This window comes from Octopus bimaculoides, chromosome 4 (assembly GCF_046866305.1).
Source record: "Octopus bimaculoides isolate indiv1 chromosome 4, ASM4686630v1, whole genome shotgun sequence".
Lineage (NCBI taxonomy): Eukaryota > Metazoa > Mollusca > Cephalopoda > Octopoda > Octopodidae > Octopus > Octopus bimaculoides.
In genome coordinates this window covers 56,712,923-56,738,569 of record NC_142931.1, presented here as the reverse complement: position 1 = coordinate 56,738,569, position 25,647 = coordinate 56,712,923, and the positions used below count along the sequence as shown (strand labels likewise).

General features: G+C 34.7%; 1 protein-coding gene across 4 annotated transcripts in view; it reads right to left on the bottom strand.

Annotated features, from left to right (window-relative positions):
* LOC106877900 (dipeptidyl peptidase 4) overlaps positions 1-25,647 on the bottom strand; it is a 615,183-nt gene that overhangs the window by 144,843 nt on the left and 444,693 nt on the right. For all 4 annotated transcript variants that reach the window (XM_014926948.3, XM_014926949.3, XM_014926951.3 and 1 more), the window contains exon 2: positions 4,794-4,908. In XM_014926948.3, the coding sequence (XP_014782434.1) occupies positions 4,794-4,908 (115 nt within the window). The remainder of the gene's footprint in view (positions 1-4,793; positions 4,909-25,647) is intronic.

The following is a 25,647-nucleotide window of genomic DNA, read 5'->3' as shown; positions in this document are numbered from 1 at the left end:
GCATCTTTTCCCCTGTATAGCTCTTTTAATGTTTACTCTTCTATTTTCTTGTGTTTTGTCCAGTGTGTTATGCATATATTGGCTTGTCAGATAAATTCAGTTGTGTTTTCTGGGGGATTTTTTCCGAAATATTTTAATCCTGTCCAATTTTATTTGAATTAATATGAAAAATATTTTTATTGTAGTTTCAAGGTTTTTCGTAGCTCTATTTTACCTCTACATCTTCTCTGAAGTTTGAATAAATTCTATCTCTTTTCATATACGATGATGAAGTGCCAAGTAAGAAAACAAAAAGAAAAAAAAAAATGAATGAATTTATCTGACAGCCTGATACTTTCAGCAATCATTGCTATCTTTTTCTTTACTTGGTTTATTGTTACTTCTTTCCATTCGTTTACTCTTTTCAAATAAGTTGTGCATCTGAGCAATGTATACAATAAGTTCATGATTCTATATTCTGATATTTGGTGTTCATCCATCACAGCTTTAAAAAAAGCTGTCACAAATGTGACATAAATATTTTTCTGCTACCAAGAGTGTGTGACATGTTCATCTGATTTCTTCTATTTGTTGAAATGAAACCAGCAGATTCAAGTTGATTTTATGTTTGGGATAGTCCATAAGGAACTGTTGTTAAGAGTACTGCTGTTTAGCACCAGGTCAGCTCTGACTGAGCAGACCTATGAACAAATGTATCCCAGTCTTGATCACCTCATTTTTTCCTTTCAAATATAATATATCGTTGACTAAACAGTTCAATGTATCTTTTTAAAATGGTAGGGTATGAATTTTGATAAAAATTTGGTTATCATTTCTCATAAATCAAACAACAATGTAGAACTGGGCTAGTGGGAGAGAAAACATCTCAGCCTTGAATGCAATTTTGTTTGGTTTCAAATGTTAAAATGTATATTGAAGAAATCTCTAAACTACACCTGTCACAATCTTGAAGACCAAACAAGTAAATTAACATAAGTTGCATATCTATGAATTTGTGAAATGAAAAATTCCTAATTTTTCTTATCAATGCACATACTTCCACCACAAATTCTTATAATTCACCACTGGTGCTTTGACATTTAAAAGGTTTTGGTCTTAGCAGTACCATTGGCTCCTTTGTCATATAGTCTGGCACTTTTTCAAACTTAGATGTCTGTCACACTACTACTATTACTACTACTGCTACTACTTTCTGCTCAGAATTACTTTGAAATGTTCTTAGCCACCCCAACACTTGTGGTTGACTCCCAAACTTACAGAATCTAAAACAGTCTAATTTTTTTTTCTAACAATTATAATCAAAGCAGTTACATATTTATCTCATACTAGAGTTATAAATAGAGTTTAATGGTCTGGCTTTTTATAATTGCATGTATATGTCAATGGATGGTGGGTGTTACCATTATTGACTTGGAGAGGTAAAAGGAAATGGCAGTTGAAATATTCCTGACTTTCACAAAGACATTTAATGATATTGGTGAAGTGAATTAGGTTATTGAAACTGGGTCATGTACTCAGCTAACCAACATTTACCATTCATATTGTTAATTATATAGCAATCACCTTTCACTACTTACCTAACTTCTCACAAGACATTTTATAAGGAAATATATGTGGCATTTAGCGATAGTTATACCTTTTCCAAGAGTATTATTAAGTCTAAGAAAAATGAAATCACCACAACTATGTATGGAAACGTGGTTACAAAACATTTTTCAAGAAAATTAACTTCTACTCTGTGACATTCACAATTGGTCATGTACTGCCATAAGTGTCTGCATGTGTGTGAGTTTGTGTATGGGGAATTGGGGTGAAGTGTGTGTTAAACAATATAACAGGCAGGCTAGTTACATTACCATTCTGCACAATTTCTGTATTGGAGATTTTTCAAATGGCAGGCATTGGATTGTTTATATGTGAAAGTTGCCTTTCATAAAAATGGACTTTTGTGCACATGACACAAGATACAACCATTTTGAGAAAACGTCTGCTGTACATATTTAGATAGTTCAATGCATACTATTTCACAATGGTGAAGCTATGCAATAATGGAAGTGTACTGTTTAATACACATGTACCTGCTGTACAATGATATTGAGTTCTTTGAATATTTTCATCACACACTGATAAACAGTCATCATCATCACCATCATCGTTTAACGTCTGCTTTCCATGTTAGCATGGGTTGGACGATTTGACTGAGGACTGGTGAACCAGATGGCTACACCAGGCTTCAATCGGATTTGGCAGAGTTTCTACTGCTGGGTGCCCTTCCGAACGCCAACCACTCCGAGAGTGTAGTGGATGCTTTTACGTGCCACCGGCACGAAGGCCAGTCAGGCGATACTGGCAACGGCCATGCTCAAAATGGTGTATTTTACATGCCACCTGCACAGGAGCCAGTCCAGTGGCACTGGCAACGATATATATATATATATTTAATAATTTCCTATTTAAATGCTGGCTGGTTGGTTGGTTGATTTTTTTTTCACTCATGCTTTACATTGTATAGAGAGATGTGGAAAGAAAGGAAAAAGAGAAATATAGAGAGAGTTAACATAAGATGTGTAAGACAAATGCATACACTAGGCTAGGTGGCAGGTATACTACATAAACACACAGTCAGAGAGAAAGAATCATAAAGACAGAGAAGGAAAAGAGGAGGGAGTAAACGACAGAGTAGTGAAGGGAGTTATACAAATGAGAAATTAGTTTTATTTATGTTTATTTTAAAGTAATATTTTTTAAAAATGAATATACAACATTTTGTATAATCACAAAGGTATTTGATAAAAGATATATCACAATTGTTGTGTGAATGCCATATTTCCTGATATTACCCATGGTGGCAAAGGTATTGTTCCAAAGTTATCTGTCATATGCTAGATAACACTCTAGAATATAAATATTCCATAGATATATAAGATTACATTAAATATGTCAGGATCTAAAAATCATAATTACAAACTAACAACTAGCTTATTAATCATTCTAGACTCGTACAATACTCATGATCCCTTTTCTCATCTTTTAAATAACATGTTGTTGTATATTGTATTGTCAAGTTAGAGATAGCTGAGATAGGAGAGAACCAGTAAATAAACTACTAAGCTTACTGATTTTTTTTTATTCAACTGATTATATTTTATTCTCTTCCAAAACTGGCTTAGTGTTTCTACTCATGTATTATGCATGCATCCTATGGATGAGAATATAAATATGCAATTTACTGATAGGGATTTGTATAAGATTTGGCAATTGTATTAGAAGATTAGGTGACATATAAATAAGCTCTCTCAGTGGAGACATCATTTTATGATTGGCTTGGCCTGTTGCCAACTTGTTTGTTATAGCATGCGATGGGAAAACTAAGGAAAATAGTCCGAAGACCTCTCAACTTTGAGCTATCAGATAAGAACTCAGATCATTTAGTGAACGTGCCCCACCACTATTGGAGCAAATAACATTGAAAGGTTATTTATTTGTTATTTCAACTGGTACACATTTGTTAATGATGCAATCAATTCCTAAACAAAAATGCAATGTGGTTTTCAACAAGAATTTAACCATTTCACAACAGAAATGGATGGAAAATGATCTCTTTATAACTTAGAGGTTGCAAGGCAGCATTCATGACCATTTCAGGATTCCAAGATTGGTAGAAGGAGAACGAGGAAGAAAAACAAAACAGAAAACTCTACTAATTGCTAATCCTCTGACTGGAGTCCTGCTAAACTGTGTAACATAGTGGATTTACTACCCAAGAAGTCTACAAACTATTAGGGAATCTATTTCTCTTTTGTCTTTGAATTTAGTAAAGAAATTACTATTTACTTTACTGAGACTTTGTTTCATTGCTGTATATGACTCATGATGTTTCTTTACATTTGTAGCATTTTCATGTATATACCAAGCTAGATTGCTCATATCTAAAATCAAGGCTATAACTTTATTTATTAATTTAATAATATTTTATTGATTGAAAATGCCACTAATTGTTCATTAGTTATATATCTGTTGTTCCATATTATAATAGTCTGGACATTTTCATAACCTGATGGATCAAATATCTATTCTTAAATATAAACATTCTTAGTGGAATTCTGTCTCTCTAGCGTATACAAAATATCAGCACCAAAACCCTGTAATTCAATGAATTTGAATTATTTGCTTTTATTGTCAATCGCATCAGATATATATAGTTTTATAATAATCTGAATTCAAAAGTTGAACTTAACATTTGATGAAGACTAATTTTCGGTTACATTATCTAAACTCCTTGCTTGTCCTGTGTATCACATGTAATACACAGAACTTTGATCCATGCGTTATATATGATAATGCATTCCCAGGAAAGCTTTATGTTACTCAGAACAAAGGCTTGCTAAAAGTCTGAAAACAAGCATGGATGTTAAGGACAAACTTATGAAAATATTTTGGACAAGCAGAAGCCTAAAATTAATTTTAAAATATATCTTTGATGCAGTAAAATAATCTGGACAATAAAGCTCTGTGTAAAAAAAACATATGCCATAAATGATTGCAGGACTGTGTTTCAACCTTGTTTTGTCTCATCAACAACTATCCTTTCTGCTTGTATAAATTCTGTAGGTCACCAATTTCTTAACAATACAGATGTAAGGTCATCTTTACAGTAAAAAAAAAAAAAAATTTTTAAATGTATTTTCAAAGCTCCAAAGTCACACATTTCAGAGTTTAAGCTCCTATAGTGCTCTATAAATGTTACTGTTTTTGAAAAAAAAAAATTTTTTTAAAAAGATATGTAAACTTACACGGAGTCGCAAGAATCATAGCAGTCACAATAAGAGCACATACAACGAGGATAACAAGAAGTGCAATCCCAATTCCACGCCAGTTCCGCTGATTCTGGGCATCTCCAACCAGTTCCTGGGGATAACAGAAAATAGTAGTTATAGAAACTGTGGCAAACAATAATAATAACAGAAGCAATATTAACAATAATAGAAGATACATGGTGGTTACAGAAGACATGTTTAGTATGTTTAGTAATACCTATGATCACAGGTATCCTGGCTATTGACCATCCTGACTTTATGTTTTACCATGGATTACATTGTTCAATATACTGTTCCATACTTAAACAGTGGAGTGTAACTTGAGATATATTTTGCTGCTATTACTAGCAGATCAATTGATTCTATTGAACAGAGGGGAAACGCAAATCTGTAAGAACCTGTAAGAGTACATTTATGTTGAGAAAAAATAACCAATCTTTATATTAACAACTTCATATGCATGAAGTTTATATAGTAAATACTGTTTTAGTCTTAAGGTTTAACCTTACCTTTGTCACAAAGGTTTTTTTGAAGCATTGTGTATGTGCAAAACTTTCCCTTCCCTTATTAACTTATAGTATCAACCAGAATAAGCAGAAGCAGTAATAGTGATCATAGTAGCAATAATAGGGGCAGTTGTAATAGTTGTAGTGGTAGTATTAGCACAGCTAAATGGTTAAGTATTTAGCTTTGCAATCACAAGTTCCTGGGTTCAATCTCACTGTGTGACATTTTGGGCCAGTGTCTTTTTTTTATTATAGCTTTAGGTCTGTCCAAGACTTATGAGTGAAATCGAGAATTTTGAAGCTATGCAGAAGCCCACAAGATTGGTTGTACATGTAATTCAAAGGTCCACACAATATCATGTGCAGAAAGTCTACTGTGTGAATTGTGCTACTGAATAGAAAATGTCTTGCATAGGATGTGAACTGTGGCAAACAGGGCCTTTTTCTTTCTTTTTTTAATACAGTATGTAGAGTAGTGAGCCTTGATATAATTTTTATGTTTTTCTTCTTCACCAAGTAAAATAATCTGGACAATAAAGCTCTATGTAAAAAGACATATGCCATAAATGATTGCAGGACTGTTTCAACCTTGTTTTGTCTCATCAACAACTATCCTTTCTGCTTGTATAAATTCTGTAGAACTATCCCTTCCCTTGAAGCAGTAATAATGATCATAGTAGCAATAATAGGGGCAGTTGTAATAGTTGTAGTGGTAGTATTAGCGCTTGAGTATTATGTTAAAAGGTACACGCATCAGTAGAATACTCGGCCATTTTCATATTAATTTTATGAATAGGTAGTCTGTCAAAACCACTGGAGATCCATTAACGACTACTACTACTACTACTACTACTACTACTACTACTACTACTACTACTATATTACTACTACTGCTACTACTACTACTACTGCTGCTGAAATTTTGTGGGGAGGGGGTAAGTTGATTTCATTGACCCCAGAATACAACTGGTGCTTATTTCATCAACTCTGAAAGGATGAAAGGCAAAGTCAACCTCAACAGAATTTGAACTCAAAACATCAAGGCAGATGAAATGCCGCTAAGCATTTTGTCCAGAATGCTAACGATTCTGCCAGCTTGTGGCCTTAGTAGTAGTAGTAGTAGTAGCAGCAGCAGCAGCAGCCACAGCAGTAGTATCAGTAGTAGGTGGAATTTGCAATAGTATAACAGTAGAAGGTGGAATTTGTAATGTTATAACAAAAATGGTAATTGTAGTATTAACAACAGCAAGACAAATAGTAATTAATAATCATTAGTAGTAATAGTAATAATAAAATTTCTTTATTAGTCACAAGAATATTGGAAAATGATATTGCACTAAATGTGACATGGCACAAAACTGGAGTTTTATGTTCTCAAGAATATCAAATATACACCCAAAAGCATTTTTTTTTTAAAAGGCATATAAAATAAATTACATTGTATTATTAGGTGTGGAATCAACAGAAGCAGAAGTAGCAAATAATTATGCATAAACTGTTGTAAATGTTTTAATGAAAACAAAGAAAAAAGAATTTTCAGATTAAAACATTATGAGGAAGGAAGTTGAAGAACTATCAAACTACAAGGATCTTGAAATGGAAATAAGCAGGATATGGAGTGGGGGTATGAAAGTGAGAACACAGTACCAATAATAATTGGAACTCTAGGCACGGTGAAGAAGAATTTGAAGAAAAACATAAAAATTATATCAAGGCTCACTACTCTACATACTGTATTAAAAAAAAAAAAGAAAGAAAAAGGCCCTGTTTGCCACAGTTCACATCCTATGCAAGACATTTTCTATTCAGTAGCACAATTCACACAGTAGACTTTCTGCACAACTTGCTGAACATATACTCTGCTTAATCATCACATGATAAAACAAACATACATAACATACACTACACAATCACCGTCTAAAAATATAACACAATCTTCACAGCTTATACACTAGATCAGTGGGTTCTCAATTGGAGTCCACATGACCCTTAAGGGGCAATATAAGATTTTGTTAAAATTTATGTGCAATAAGCTGGTTATACCTTTATAATATACAGAATATTTTCATTTTTTTTTTATACAGTTCCTGATAATATTTAATTATAAAAATATAATAATAGGATTTTTTAAACATTGAATGGCTAGGAGGGTCTACCCATGTAAAATAGGAATCAAAGGAGTCCGTAAGCAAAAAAGATAGTTACCACTGCTCTAGACAATCACCATCCAATAATATAACATAATCCACACAACACATGCTCCACCCCATGGATCTCCAACAACTGGGTTGTGGACCAGTGTATTGGGTCTTGGATCATTTGGCATGGAGCTGCATAGAAAGATTAGATTTTAAAATTTTATTTCTATTTTATTGACTAAAGGCAAAAGCATGGCTGTGTGGTAAGGAGTTTGCCTCCCAACTACATAGTTCCAGCATCAGTCTCACAGCATGGCATCTTGGGCAAGTGTCTCCTCCTATAGCCTCATGCCAGCCAAAGCCTCATGAGTAGATTTGATAGATGGGAACTGAAAGAAGTCTGTCTTGTGTATGTGTCTGTCCCCCACTACCATTTGACAACTGGTGTTGATGTGTTTATGCCCTCATAACTTAGTCGGTTGGCAAAAGAGATTAATGAAATAAGTACTAGGCTTTAAAAAATATGTACTGGGGTTGATTAAATTCTTCAAGGCAGTGTCCCAGCATAGCCCCAGTCTAATGACTGAAACAAGAGATTAGATAAAAGATGGTTGTCTGCAAGGTATTTTTGCATTATATATGTATCGTATACATAATATTATGTATTGCATACATAATATTATGTATTGCATACATAATAATTTAATTATATATTATGCACCTTATTGTGTTTTGTTATGTACAAGATCACCTGGCCTGTGGAAAAATTGTCTTGCATGAAACTAAGTCGGTGATACAGAAAAAAAAAAAAAAGGGCAGGGGACCACAGCTCTGTGCAATCACCACACAAGGATATGACACAATCCTTTCAATATACACTCTTCACATTAACGACCCAATAATATACTCTAAAATTTAGGGTCTAAATAATCACCAGCCAATATAACATAGTCCACAAAACACATACTTTGTGCAATTACCACACAGCAATATGGCACAATACACATGAGACACAATCACCACCCAATTCACCACTTCTGAGCAATATGACCCAACTTGTGCATCATTGTCCTATGCAACAAACAGATGAAACATTAAAGTAACACCAGAAACAATTTAAGTAAAACAGATGTAGCATAGAAACATCAGTCTTCATTCTCCAAAATATAGGGTGGGCCAAAACAAAATAAGTTCAATATGCTCCGGAATTGTCAAAGACATGCATTCATTTTTCTATAATTGAATAAAATAAATAAAATAATGATGAATTCACATGTACTTGTAAATGATGAACAAAATGAATAATAACTGGCACTCTATTGGTTAAGATGATCTGATCAATGGAAAAGCCTGCTCATGAAATTAAAGTGCAAGTGGCTGAGCACTCCACAAACACATGTACCCTTAACGTAGTTCTCAGGGAGATTTAGCATGACACAGAGTGTGACAAGACTGGCCCTTTGAAATACAGGTACTACTCATTTTTGCTAGGTGAGTGGACTAGAGCAATGTGAAATAAAGTGTCTTGATCAAAGACACAATGCATCATCAGGAATTGAACTCATGACCTTATGACTGTAAGCCGAAAACCCTAACCACCAATACACGTGCCTTCACAATGAATAATAATAATAATAATAATAATAATGGTTTCAAATTTTGGCACAAGGCCAGCAATTTGGTGAGAAGGGAAGCCAACATCAACCCTAGTGTTCAACTGGTACTTATTTTATCGACCCGGAAAGGATGAAAGGTAAAGTTGACCTTGGCAGAATTTGAACTTAGAACATAGGGAGAGATGAAAGCTGCTAAGCATTTTATTTAGTATGCTGACAATCCTGTCGGCTTGCTGCCTAGTGAAATGTTTTGGTTCATGACTTTTGGCCCACATTGTACAATGCTGCACACACCTCACACACACACACACAACAAAAAGCGCACTGGGTGGTGCAGTAGAAACTCATATCGGACTGTTGGAAACATGATAATTACAGTAATAATGTATTTCATTGTCACAAGAGTAATGAATAGGGGACAGCGGGACAAAAACATAAAAGCAGAAGTGGGGAAAGAAGAAATGTTACAATAAAAATTGCAATAATAAAGTCTAATATTTAATCTCCAACTAAATGTGATTAATGTTATTCAGTGTAATTACATCAAAGTAAAGTAATGTATCTTGGAGACTTTTTACACAACCAGATAAGGATAATGTTCTGTGGAATGATGGAAACATGATGTTACCTAGGCAATAAATAGGGGTAATGAGAGTAAAGATGATGAGGAAGAAGATAATGGTAGCAAATAATAATGATAATGATAATAATAATATTTTTTTATTAGCTGGAAGGGCCCATAATATTAATGGTCAATGTAAAGAAGAGATAGTGAATTTATTGATAGATCTGTAGAAGATATTGATGACATTGAAGAAGACAATAATGACGATGATAATGTTGATGACAATGAAGGTGATGATGACGACGACCGACAATGAGGGTGAAATGTATTATGATGCTGCTGAATATGATGGCGATAATGGCAAAGATTGTTATTGTTGATCAGAATCACTGTTGACTGCAAGCAGTTTTGTGGAACCCTATATTGAAATGCTTCTTGTCTGTGGTGACTCACAAATCAGGAATGTTGTCCATGGAATGGACCTTTACAAATTGAACCTAATAACTAGAAACTTATGACTGGAACTTCACTGGTTTATTTATTTATTTATCTATTTATTCATTTATCTATTTATTTATTCTGATTTTCTTATTAGCCGGTATTGATAGCCTATTTGATTTGAACTGATTTTCAAGATATGGAACACGCAGCCCCCTAAGATAGTGAAAATAAATGAATAAATAAATAAATAAATAAATGAATAAATAAGAATAAAAAATATTTTTTAAAAATAAATAAAAAAGGGCTGAGGATGGGAATTTGAAAGGAGATTACACTGTTAAATTAACAGTTTGGCTGATTTACAAATAATCTCAACCACTGACATATTTTGTATGCTCATGTTGTTGCTGTTGTTGTTGATAGTGGTGGTGGTGATAGTGGAGGTGGTGGTAGTGCTACTGGTGGTGGGAAGTATTAGTTTTGTTGTTGCAGTTGTTGTTTTGACACTTTTTATTTCTAAAGTTACAACTGATGATAAAGATGATTACAAAAATGGTTGTGGTGGTGATGATGATGATGATGACAATGATGGTGGTGGTGGTGGTAATGGTCGGGCTGGGATGATATAACCAGTGATTATACGGATTAAGTTGATGGCTGTGGTGATTAATTACACCAGTGATTCATCCTTTCATCCACTTATTCATGTCTTGTGGATTCAGTCATCAGGAGTGGGGGAGGGGATATCAGTTGGGGTGGGTATTACTGGAGTCTGTGGATATGTGTGTTTCTGGGGTATTGGTGATAGGGAGTAAAGTGGGTGTTAACTATTAAGTGGGTGGAGACATGGCTATGTGGTAGGAAGTTTGTGTCCCAGCCACATGATTCTAGGTTCAGTCTCACTATGTGGTGCACCTTTGGCAGGTGTCTTATACAATAGTCCTGGACCAACCAAAGCCTTGTCAGTGAATTTGGTAGACTGAAACTGAAAGAGGCATATATTTATATATATATATATATATATATATATATATATATATATATATATATATATATATATATATTGGCCTGCTCGCCTAGCCAGTGGGGTGGTTCATTTGAAGGCTAAAACAATGCAAAACGCATTGTGACCAGCGATGTGTAACAACATCTGATAGCCTGGTCAGTCATGTGATCATCATCATCATCATCGTTTAACGTCCGCTTTCCATGCTAGCATGGGTTGGACGATTTGACTGAGGACTGGTGGAACCTGAAGGCTATACCAGGCTCCAATCTGATTTGGCAGTGTTTCTACAGCTGAGTGGTATATATATATATATATATATATATATATATACACACACACACACACACATATACATATCATCTTGATCATCATCACCATTATCATTTAACATCTATTTTTCATGCTGGCATGGATTGGATGGTTTGTTAGGAACTGGCCAGCTGAAGAGCTGTCTGGGTTCCATGTCTGTTTTGGCATGGTTTTTATGGCTAGATGCACTTCCTAATGCCAACCACTTTCTAGAGTGTACTGGGTGCTTTTACACAGCACTGGCATGGGTACTTTTACATGGCACCAGCACCCATGAGCCCACAAGATTAGGAACGCTCAGCTGAAGAGGGATACAGGGGACGTTCCTGTATGCAAGGACAAGCACAATTTGAGAGAGAGAGAGAGAAATACATGTATGTATTTTTGTCCCACCACTGCTTCACAACTGGTATTGGTTTGTTTGTATCCTCATAACATAGTGGTTTAGCAAAAGAGACCAACAGAATAATTACTAAGCTTAAAAACGTTCTGGGGTTGATTTGTTCAACTAAAATCCTTTATAGTCCAGTGACTGAAACAAGTAAAAGCTAAAAGACAATTGATCTCGGTCAATTTCAATGAAGAGTGTTCCAATTATTCAAGCTATGGAATAGCTGGCCTACTTTTTGGTTTCAAATTTTGGCACAAGGCTAGCAACTTCAGGGAAGTGGCTAAGTCGATTACATCGACCCCAGAGCTCAACTGGTATTTATTTATCGACTCTGAAAGGACAAAAGGCAAAGTTGACCTTGGTGGAATTTGAACTCAGAACGTAAAGATGAATGAAATGCCACTAAGTGTTTTGCCCTGCATGCTAACAATTCTGCCAACTCGCTACCTTAACTGGCCTACTTATTGACATAACATATAGCTGGCTGAATATTCTACAAATATATGTATCCTTAAGTAATTCACTGGGAGAATCAGTTAGACAACATATGACAAAGCTGGAAGAATAGGTGCTATCAATTCAAAAATCTTTCAAACAGTTTGTATGTACCCAATTTCACTCACAATGATTAGGTTGACTTGAGGCTATGCTAAAAGACACTTGTCTAAGATGGTAAGCAGTGGAACTGATCAAGGATCTTATTATAAAACAAACTTCAAAGCCATTTGGTCTCTCTTGCATCTTCTGTTAACTAAGACAGTATTGGCAGCTTGGAGTTAACAGTTTCATTTAGAATTCTTAGTTCCAAGCCTTAATTTCATATGAATTCAAACAGCATTTTTCTTTACCCTCCTAGTATATTTTTATGAGTTTTATTTTATTTTTATTTTTTTAAAAATATATAAGCAACTAAACTAAAAAAAAACAACCTAAGATAATGCATAAAAAAGATTAGAGAGAGTTGGACAGAAATTGCAATTGAAACTAAAATAGAAATTCAATAAAAGAAATGAAATTTCTTATTGATTAAAATTATTCATAGTTTTCTTTCTTGAATTTGACAAACATACAATTTTATGTGTAAGATAATGTTAACTATGAGCTATTAATTTCATCATGAATAGAAAATGGATATTCTCTTTATCAAGAAAGTCTTATGGGCTAGTCACATCAATACCATTTCAAGAAACAAATAAAGGCTGCCATCAGGAAGGGTATCTGGCTAACCCACGTCAGATTGCCCTTTGTTCTTTGATATAGAATTCCTGTTTTAAAGTGGTCTAAATCAAAATTTTCCTTCAAACTTTCATTTTAATTTATGTTCTACACACCAATTTAATAATGACAAATCTATTTCACTAAATTTTTCATTAATTTATAAACTAATTGAAACAATGTCAATAGAAAAAAAAAAGGAAGCATATAAAGGATAATTATAATGGGGATGATGATGATAATGACATGCAACTTGCTCTCCAGGAGAACCAATTCATCAGCTGTTGACTGGAGATTACAACAATTTTGGCATTGTCAATCCCTCTGATAGTGCCTATTGTGATGGTATCATCCCATTTAGTGGTGCCCAAGAGCAGTGATCAATGAATGTCCAGGTTCATTTGGCCTAAACTGCAGCATATTCAAAATATACATACATGCCATGCATATGTACCTATATTATATTTGCTTGTATGCCACAGGAAAATATAAGCATGCAGAATATGCACTTCGAGTGAATGTTTATATGTAGGTTCAAATTACATGTATCTCATACACACATATCACCCCTTCTCAGACAAACACACACATGCTCCTAGACTTGTAGACATAAAAATGTAAGTATAGTACAGATTCAGTATTTTCTTGTCAGATTTTGTCAATTTTAAAATTTTGCTATTTATTGAACTGTAAATAATATTCAATAGTTTATAGATTTCGTCTCAATCTCAAGAGTGCTTCATAGCATGGTAAATTTGATGACATGTCTTCAAAATGAGAGAGAAGCATACTTGAAAGTTGGACAAAATTTTGAGTAAATATTGGAAATCTACTATTAAAGAAGTCAAGTCATGTTTTCAACATTGCATGTCTAAAGGAATGAATACACACACACACACACACACCACTACCACCACTGCTGCCACCGCCACCACCACCATAATCATAATTTAACTTCTGTTTTCCATGGTGGAATGGGTTGGATGGTTTGACAAGAGAAGGCCCGCTAAAGAGCTGTCTGGGCTCCCTTCCTAATGCCAACCACTTTACTGAGTGTACTGGCATGGGCACTTTTATATGGCACCGGCATGGGTACTTTTTACATGAAACCAACACCCATGAGCTCACAAGATTAGGATCGCTCAGCTGAAGACAGATGCAGGGGAAATGCCTATGTGCTGGTATGGATGTGTGCTTAAGAAGTTCATTCCACAACAATGTGGCCTAAGGACCTGTTCCAGAGTATGGAATCTTGAGAAAATAACTTCTATTGATTCAGGACAACTAATGCTTTGTGAGTGAAGTTGGTCGGTAGAAACTACATGGAAACTAGTTGTATGTATGCACGTGCATGTATGTGTGTGTCTGTAGTGGTACCTTGGATATGCATCTTCCACTATTGCCCTTGGGCCAGCCAAAACCTTGTGAATAGATTTGGTAGACAGAAACTGAAGGAAGCCCATCGTATATATGTATGTATTTGTATGTGTGTAGGTATGTATTTGCATGTATATTTGTATATGTATGTTTTTGTACATGTATTTGTATATTTTTGTATGCATAGGTCGGTGTGTTTTAGTGTCCCCTTGTCTTGACACTGCCATGATAACTGTGAATAAACATCAGCATCGTACAAGTGGTGTCCATCATTTCAATTCTGTTAAAATATGTTTAGTCATGGGGAAATATGACCTTACTTTGAAACAAATTAGGTTTGGCAACAGGAAGAACATAGACAAAATCATCTGATCCATATGATCATAGAAAAGTAGATGTTGAAATGATGATGGCATGTATGTGTGCTTGTGCATGAATGTTGAAATCACTGCTTCTCACATGAGATTGTCTGAGTGATAAACTTTTGTCATGCATTCCATAGCTCTGTGATCTGATCTGTTAGTCAAGGAAAGGGTCTGTGACAGGATGAGCATCCAGCCATAAAAATATTGTCTCAAATAAGTGCCCCTTCAGCCTATACAAGCAGAGGGAAAGAAATACACATACACACACATGCAAACAGTACACTGTAAAGTTGGTATTACAAAGGTTTTCCATCCTTAGGAACTATGATAAAGCAGACACTAAAGTATGACGTTGTCCTCAAACCTGTCAGATCTTGTCAACTCATCCACTCCATGCTAGCAAGGAAGATGGACATTAAAAGGCTATGGTAATGATGAAGATGATGATGATGATATATAACATGTGTACAGACACACCAACATATATATATGTACACATACGCACACACATACACACATCTATACTCACACATACATATATACATAGAAACATAAACATAGTATACAAACATGTTTATAAGTATACTACATATACATTCAATTGTATAAACATATACATGTACATGTGATTGTGAGTATGTTTACATGTATACGTGAATGTACATATGTATGTTTATTTACCTTATAATTAAGGGTTTCTCTTCACCAGAAATTTACAATAACATTAAGATTTATTGCTTTGTTTATAAAGAATGAATTTGATGTTCGTTGTCCAACCTATTATTACCCTATCATCTTTAGTCCAGCATAATCATATTTAGCTTTCTTTCTAAGTTGGCTTATTTTTGTCTATAGGTTAGAAAACAAACAAGCAAGAAAATAAAATTTTAAAATTTTGGCTTTGCTCCACATAATTGTGTTTATCTTCTATTGATATTTGAAATACATATGAATTTCTTCAATATAACGACAGGAAAAACAATGAATGCAACTTATCCGAGATATTGCGGTATTTTAGATAAAAGACAACTTGAGGAACAAAATAATGTTAACGAACATAAACAGATTAATGTGTTAACTTGAAATTTTTTCTTTATTTCGCAAATTGTTTAGTTTGTCAATATTTAAATCAAATAAAAATCTGGAATTGAAAGCTCTTGCTGGACTGAACTTATGACTTAGTTTCACTGTTGTGATGTTTATGTTGTACCCAGTCAATTCTTTTACATTTAATATGTATAGATACAGGTGTAGTTGTGTGGTGAGAAGCTTGGTTCCCAACCACATATTTCTGGGTTTAGTCTCACTGTGTGACACCTTGGGAAAGTGTCTTCTACTAATGCTTAGGCTGATCAAATCCTTGTGAGTGGATTTGGTAGATGGAGACTGCAAGAAGTATGTTATGCATATATATGTGTGTGTGTGTGCATTTGTCCCCATCACTGCTTGATAACTGGTGTTGGTGTGTTTATGTCTCTGTAACTTAACGGATGTTAAATGATGATGATGATATATATTGAGTGGATTTGGTAGATGGAAACTGAAAGAAGCCATCATATATATTTATATTTGTGTGTCTGTGTTTGTCTCCCCAACATCGCTTGACAACTGATGTTGGTGTGTTTACGTCCTTGTAACTTAGTGCTTTGGCAAAAGAAGACGATAGAATAAGTACTAGGCTTACAAAGAATAAGTCCTAGGGTTGATTTGATTGACTAAAAGGCAGTGCCCCAGCATGGCTGCAGTCAAATGACTGAAACAAGTAAAAGAATAAAAGAATATATATATATACACACACACAACAAGCTTCTTTCAGTTTCTTATTTCTTTATTGCCCACAAGGGGCTAAACATAGAGGGGACAAACAAGGACAGACAAAGGGACTAAGTCGATTACATCGACCCCAGTGCATAACTGGTACTTAATTTATCAACCCCGCAAGGATGAAAGGCAAAGTTGACCACAGCGGAATTTGAACTCAGAACGTAACGGCAGACGAAATACCGCTAAACATTTCGCCCGGTGTGCTGACGTTTCTGCCAGCTCGCTTCTTTCAGTTTCTGTCTACCGAATCCACTCACAAGGCTTTGGTCGGTCTGGTGAAGAATGGAGGTACCGGTATCACAACTATTCCTAGGCTGTAGCTGTTTCAACAACATATGGGTAATAAATCATGAATATGAGCAATGATTATGTAACATTGGTTATATATTGATTTCGTCACTATACATTCCGTTAGCCAGTATTACCAGGAGTTTTAATTGAAGTAACCACCTAGATTCTTGGACCACTTTCATTTATCACACACACACACACCAATTAACTGAAATACTAAAGCAATACGTAAATGGATATATTGTAATAGAGCTATTTTTTTAGTCATAGGTGCACACGTGGGTGTGTGGCAAGAAGTTTACTTCCCAACCACATGGTCCTGAGTTTGATCCCACTGCATAGTAACTTGAGCAAGTGTCTTCTGCTAAAGCCCCAGACTGACCACGGCCTTGTAAGTGGATCTGGTAGATGGAAACTGACAGGAGTTCATTGGATATAATGAGCACATGTGTGTGTCTGTGTGCATATGATGTTTGTATGCACATATGTGTGTGTATGTGTTACTGTCTTCTTGCTTTGACATTGCATAATCATTGTAAATGAATATCTCTGTCATGCATTCAGTGTTGTTTGTTTCCATTCTTCTGTGAGACTATGTCTAGGTATGGGGAAATATGTCCTTACACTTGGAAACAGGTGAGGGTTGGTGACGGAAAAGGCATTTGACTATAGAAAATCTGCTGCCTTATCAAACTTCCATCTGACTCATGCTAACATGGAAAAGTGGACGTTAAAACGATGATGATGATGAGGTGTATGTTCAATAGGCATACATTTAACCTCACTGTGTAAGCAGTAGTTAAACCATAGAGCTATCTCTGCAAACTAAAGAATAACTTCATAAGGCTTCCTTGCTTTGGCAGAAGTGTTTACTTCATCTTTGTGTGTGTGTGTGTGTGTGTGTGTGTGTGTGTGTGTGTGTGTGTGTGTGTGTGTGTGTGAGAGAAAGAGATAGATGGGAGTGGGGAGAGAGAGGAGAGAGATGGGAGTGGGGGAGAGAGAGAAGGAGAGAGGAAACAGAAGAAAGAAAGAGTGTAGGATTAGCACATTAATTTTTGATGCGTATTAAATTAACAGAAGTACTGTGATAATGTATTGAGGATAAGTTGTAAATAAACTTATGTGTATATCTAATAAGCATGCATTTAAAGTTACTACATTTAGAGCTCTCTCTGCAGACTAGATAAGAGTGGAGGCTGTGATTTGATTATGAGTGCGTGGGAGGGGGCTGTTTCCACAGCGAGATTAAATGTGTGTTTATTAAATACACTCTTTTTAATCTCTTTACTCTCTCTTTTACTTGTTTCAGTCATTTTGACTGTGGCCATGCTGGAACACCGCCTTTAGTCGAGTGAATCGACCCCAGGATTTATTCTTTGGAAGCCTAGTACTTATTCTATCGGTCTCTTTTGCCGAACCGCTAAGTTACGGGGACGTAAACACACCAGCATCGGTTGTCAAGCGATGTTGGGGGACAAACACAGACACACAAACACACACACACATATATATATATATATATATATATATATATATATATATATATACATATATATATATACATATATACGATGGGCTTCTTTCAGTTTCCGTCTACCAAATCCACTCACAAGGCTTTGGTCGGCCCGAGGCTATAGTAGAAGACACTTGCCCAAGGTGCCATGCAGTGGGACTGAACCCGGAACCATGTGGTTCGTAAGCAAGCTACTTACCACACAGCCACTCCTATGCCTCCTACTCATCTAAACTTATTTGCAATCCATTCATCCATGTATCTATCATTAAGATTCTGTTGAATTAGGTATTCAAATTGAGGCACCTTGCTAGGTTGGTATAATCCACACATCCAAACAATATTAATTGAATATTGAAAATCAACACTCTGTGCAGGGGTGTTTGTACCTGATATTCCTGCTGTGTGTGCAGACAGCGCAACCCAGCTAAGTGAAGATATCCGCTCTTGCTAATTCAGACCTGTACTTTTTATAAAGGTACTTTCATAGTATTTCCAAAGTGCAGATTCCAGGTGAGGTGAATAAAATATGAGTAACAATGACACCTGTACATCTTTACATCATTTACATTTGACGGATATTTGTCCTCATCTTGTTTGTTGTTAACACAATGTTTCGGCTGATATACCCTCCAGCCTCCATCAGGTATTTTGGGGAAATTTCGAAACTGGGTTCTCATTCTTAAGGTATTTTTTCAATGTTATTATTATTATTATTATTAAGGTCATAGCCTGGAATTGAACTCGGAATCTTGTGGTTTGTAGCCCGCGCTAACCACTACGCTTTGTGCCTGTGGGCCCACGGGCATATTATGAGTTGAAGAAACATCTTTTCTTACCATCTACAACTTAATACAATATGTTTTTCACAATATTTTACTTTTCTTCCAAAAGTTTACCTTAGGGAATACATTCAATTACTCAACTTGAACAGACTTCATTACCATAAACAATATTTTCACACGCTTTTCAGTGAAAATATTTACATATGCCATTTCTAACTACATACAACTTAATGCAACATTTTTTCTCACAATATTCTAATTTTCTGACAATATGTTACTCAGTGGTATATATCTAATTACTTTAAAGTAGATTTCATTATCATATATCTTTTGTCGCTTTTATCCAAATGTATTTTGATACCTTTCTTACCTGATATGATGCAGTGCGCAAATTTTCTCACAGTATTCTACTTTTCTTACAATATGTTACCAAGTGGAATATATTTAATTACTATATACTGATTGGTGGATTTATTTTTTTTTTTTTCTTTTTTGTTACGATGCCCTACTTATAAATTACTGGTGCATTAACAATGTTTTGTTACAATGCTTTACTGTACTGCAGAATATGCCTATAGATTTTTAACCAGTTGTATATGTAGAGACCAAAAAAAGTTGTTTAGATTTGTCTCTGCATAACAGTTGTAGGCTAAAAATCTCCAGATATGTTCTGTCGTACAGTGTAGCTCTACTTATAATATGCTCCTTATTTGGTTACATCCAAATACATTGATGAAATTTTAATTATGGAAAAGTAATTGATTTTCTCTAGGCATTTGTACAATATTTGTGATAGTCAGATACAATAAACTAGATTTGTCTTAAGCCAATGAGAGAGAGCCTCTTCATGCTTGCTCTGCCTGATAGAAACAGTAGCAAAATCTTTCTTATGTCATTCCTATCACCTTCAAAAAATGGAGAATGTAATACTAGATGAATGGTGTCTGAGGAAAATACAGGGTAATCATGGCCAGAATGCCTTTGATCATAGGTGTGAATGATCAGGAATGACCTGCAACCAATCAACAACTAGTAATTATTGATAAGCTCCCTGACTGAAACTTGTGATCTATATCTAGTTGTGGTCATTTTATTTTCACACAGTTACACACTATTTTCTTGACTTTTATGTCAATAAGATTGATCACCAGTTGATAGATATCACTCTTCAATAATGCATAGTTGTTATACTGACAGTCATTTAAGTCTAAATTATATTTCTTTCAGAAAAAAGAAGATAAAAAAAAAACATTTCAATGCAAGAAAAAAATAATACTCAAAGTTTAGTTGCATAACAAAAATATGTTTGTTAACTACTGATGATTTACAGTTCTATATTTAAGAGATGAGGAATTATGTACATTATTTACATTTGACGTATATCAACTGAAACGTTGTGTTAACAACAAACAAGTTGAGGACAAATATCCGTCAAATGTAAATAATGTCCATAATTCCTCGTCTCTTAAATATAGAGCTGAACATCTTTGTTACTCATTTATAGTCTCTCTCTCTCTCTCTCTCTCTCTCTATATATATATATATATATATAGAGAGAGAGAGAGAGAGAGAGAGGGGGGGGGAGATATATAATTCAAAAAGTGTATCAAAAGGCACAATGCATTACTAAAAGGTATTAGCATAGTCAATCAAATCCACACTCCACTCCTATCAGTGATGTGGATGGATAATCTTCGTAACATTAGATACATATATATTTATGAATGAATGTATGAAACTTAGATTGTTGCAGTGACATAAAAAGAAAAAAAAAATTAAATGTTATCATTTATACTGAAAGTTATGTTTTTCTGCTTGAATTTTGATTTTAATTTATTTTAATCATTTATTTGTCCTGTTTAGTCAGATTCATAAATAAAATGCATATTTTTTAAAATATAGCTTAGTTAGAAGAGTAAAGAGAGTAGCTATGATCATTTGGATGGCCTCCAAAACCGATGGGAGAAAGTGTGAAAGTTATTCCTAATCCAGACAGCTGACCCTAATGTTTGGAACTGAATGGGTACCAAAGGATTAGATATTTGAAAAACTAACAAACGAATTATATCCCATTGATATGGACAATACTGTTATGCACCACTTGACATATACTTGAGGCAGGGTCAGTACTAGATGTGTTGCACATAAACATAGAATCAGACAGATATGGCATTTCATGTATATTGATTAATGCATGCATGCATGCACAAATGCACATAAATAGTTATGTGCCCACTTACAGATTTAATATCAATGACATCTATAATTATCAATCACACTAATGAGAGAATTAGAACATGTATGAAATGAAATGCTAATAAAATAATAGACCACTTTGTACTACCAAATCAACCTAACCAACTTAATAATAAACTCCAGCTAATATTATCTCAGTTTGCTTTATAAAAACACAGCTATAACTGAAACACTTCTCTTTCCATTTTTGTCAAGGCTGTAACGAGCAATTTGCAACAATTTCAATATAGTAGTGTATAGAAAGAGTTTGTAAATGGTTAACCATATTCAAACATATATTCATAGAAGGAACTAGTCCATTAATGCATAAACTCTTTCAGACGTACTCATAAAAGCAATTTGTGTTAATAGCTAACTCTTTCAGATGTATTCATAGGTGTGTATAAATGTATGTTTTCCATACATGCATGCTATGAAGTGGTTGGCATTTGGAAGGGCATCCAGCTGTAAAAACCACACCAAAACCGACCTCGTCTGTGCTGGTGCCACGTAAAAAGCACTCAGTCCACTCCGCACAGTGGTTGGTGTTAGGAAGGGCATCCAGCCGTAAAAACCATGCCAAAACAGACATAATAGTTTGGTGTAGTCTTCTACCTTGCCAGTTCCTGTCAAATTATCCAACCCATGCCAGCATGGAAAACAGATGTTAAATGATGATGACGATTCAAGAAAGCCTTTGACAGAATATCACTCTGTGGTCTGGTGATCAGTAAGAAATGCATGTAAGTGCATGCCTTATAAGAGGTATATAAACTATGTATAAAGATGCCATCAAAAAGGTGGAGTGTTAGCAATGAGTTAAGTGATGAATTAACTGCTCAGGTAAGAATACACCAGAGCTCAGTTTTCAACCCTATCCCTCTCTTTATTATAGTTTTCCAATCAGTTTATCAAATGTAATGCTTATTTATTCACATTGTTTTAAATTAATCATGCATTATGGGATTGTTTACTTTTAGTGTGACATTGTAGGGTAAGTTTGAACATAAAACAATTAATGAAACAAATAGAACATTTTGGCGGATGTGGCCGGTTTGAATGCTAGAGGGTTAAACAAAGGACTTTAAGATTGGTAAACCAACGATCTCTCTTTCATACTTGAATCTGTCAAGAATTAGAGAAATTCAAAATGTGAAAGCAATTCCTATATTTAAAAAGCTTCAAAGTAAACCAAGCAAATAGTAGTTACAAGAGAGTTTTATAGCTTTATGTTTGCCATTCAAACACTAATATATCATTGTTTTATTTGGTTTGTTAGCTTCGACATTACTTTTACTTTTATTTTCCTTCAGAGAATAAATACACTGCTAAGAGCAAAAATCCATTTTTAGATTAATAGTTCAAAATGTATATTTGATATTATAGACAAAAACCAACTCCAGAGTCAATGGATGAGAAAAGTCTTGAGACATAAAATGCAAAAGTTTTGAACAAGAGAAATTATAACTCAATATTACATTTGAAAATTTAAATGATATACATGTGTGTGAGTGTGAGTGAGTGAGTGTGTGTGTGTGTGTGCATGTGTGTGTGTGTGTGCGTGCGTGTATATAGGTATGTATATAAATTGCAATACATCTTGACAGAAGGTTTCAATTTTATGATGATCATGATGTATATAAGAACTTATGATATTTGAAACAAGAGAAGAGTAAGTGGTAAGAAATACCAAGTAGATTTTACAGAAAAGAAATAAGGCATGCACTAAGAAACTACTACTACTACTACTACTACTACTACTACTACTACTACTACTACTATTACTACTACTACTACTACTACTAGAAAGGGTTGTAGGCACAGGCATGGCTCTGAGGTAAGAAGATTGCTTTCCAACCACATGGTTCCAGATTCAGTGGCACCTTGGGCAAGTGTCTTCCACTATAGCCTTGGGCCGACCAAAACCTTGTGAGTGGATTTGGTAGATGGAAACTGAAAGAAGCTGATCATATATATATATGTGTGTGTGTGTGTGTGTGTGTGTGTGTGTGTGTGTGTGTGTGTGTGTGTGTGTGTGTGTCTTTGTTTGTCCCCTGCCACCACTTGACAACAGGTGTTGGTGTGTTTACATCCCCATAACTTAGTGGTTTGGCAAAAGAGACAAATAGAATAAGTAGTAGGCTTATAAAAATAAGTCCTGGGGTCAATTTGTTTAATTAAAACCCTTCAAGGCATTACTCCATCTTGGCTGTAGTCAAATGACTGAAACAAGTAGAAGATAGAAGATTAAGAACAGAACTGGTAATTTGGTGGATGACATGTTGTGTTCTGAGTGCTAATTTCTCTGAGAGTGACTACTCTTATAGCAATCAAGTTCTAGAGTTGATTTAAATCACTATAACCCTCTCAAAATGCATGGCCTTATGCCTATGTAAAATTAGAAAGAATTATTATTATTATTATTATTATTATTATTATTATCTGAGAAGGCAAAATTGTTAGTATGTTGAAAAAGAAAATGCTTAATGGCAATTCATCCAGCTCTTTATGTTCTGAGTTCAAATAGGAACAATATTACTCATATCAATTTATAAATGTGAACTTAAAAACTTCTTAGATTCTGAAGTCGATGGATGGATGGATTGCAAGATAAACGTTAAATAGATCTATCCTTCCATCCAAATCTGGGTATTTATTCTTCTACCCACCCACTCACCTATGTATCTATCCTTCCACCCACCAGCCTACCAACCTACCTACCTATCCACTCACCTGCCTGCCTACCTGCCTACATACCTACTTACATTATGTTATCTGACTAAGTCCTAAATTACTGACTATTTTTTAAAATTAGCTATTTTCTTTAATCATCATCATCATCAACATTTAATGTCTGCTTTCCATGCTGGCATGGATTGGACAGCTTGACAAGAACTAGTAAGGCCAGGGTCTGCACCAGGTTCCATAGTCTGTTTTGGCTTGGTTTCTATGGCTGGATGCCCTTCCTTATGCCAACCACTCCACAGAGTGTATTGGGTGCTTTTTACATAGCAGCAGCACCCACACCAATGTTTTTTTATGCAGCAACTTGGTTTTAGAATCTCAATTCTGTTGTGGTGGGCAGCCCAAAATTAAAAAAAAACAGTGTCTGTCCTCTTCCTTAAGTAAGACTATAAAAAGACATCAGAAGTGAATGACATGAAACTGTCTTGACTAATACACAAACTATTGCATTGTGTTGTGCTTCATATTTTGCAAAGGACACATCTGAATGATTATACCTATGATCAAAAAGTATTCAAGTCTTGGGTATCCACACATTTTTTCCCTCCAGAATGTGTTTCTGTCTACATTATCAAATGGCATTCTTTTTCAAAGATGGTAGGGTGTGATTTGATGGAGATTTGCCTGCTATTCTTAGCAGGCCAAGCAACTACATGTAGGCTTCCATCATTAGTTCAGATTGATAGACCTGGACAAAAAGGATAGCTATGTAAGTTGTGGTGGTTTTAATATTTAGTACAAATGTTAAAATGATTAGTTTGCTTGCAGAAAAACAGAAGAAAAGTAGTGCTTAGGGTGTTCTAACCTGTTTTAACCTTTCCCTTGTCCTTCCAAGAACTTCAGAACTAATTTGGTGATTCTTCTGTCGTTTACATTTTACTACAGTTTGAATTTAATTAGTGACTGGAGGGTAAAATACCGATGAAAGGGTAATTACAGAGGAAGCCAAAGACGAAAGATGAAAGCAGAAGAAAGACGAGGAAGAGGAGGGGGTATAAGTTAGGATGAGATACTGTACATGTGATGGAAAGAAGAGACAGCTGTTTTGGATAAATTTGGGATTAGTATAGTATACAGAGCTACCCAATTCAAAACAGCAAAAATAGTTGCAACAAACAAAATGAGAGCAGCCTGATTGGTTTTCAATACACTAAGGGTTCTAAATCCAAAATAAACTTGTAGCAGCTGCTTTAAGATCTGTATCACCATTAAGTAACATTGTTAAGGTAAAATCTAAACTTGCAAATAGCCATTATTATATGTTTTACATTTATCATGAAAAAATATCTAAATATTCCTCTTTAAACAACTATTCTTATCAATCACAACATATATTTTTTTCTTTCTTTTTTCATCCTTATACAACTATTTATTTTTCTATTTTAAAATCAATGTTGTAAATTTCTGTCTTAGTTCACAGTTAATTCTTCTATCTCATACCCTCTTTGTTTTACTTGTTGGTTTCAGTTACGTTACACCCACTTCTTTAATATTGTAAAGAATGA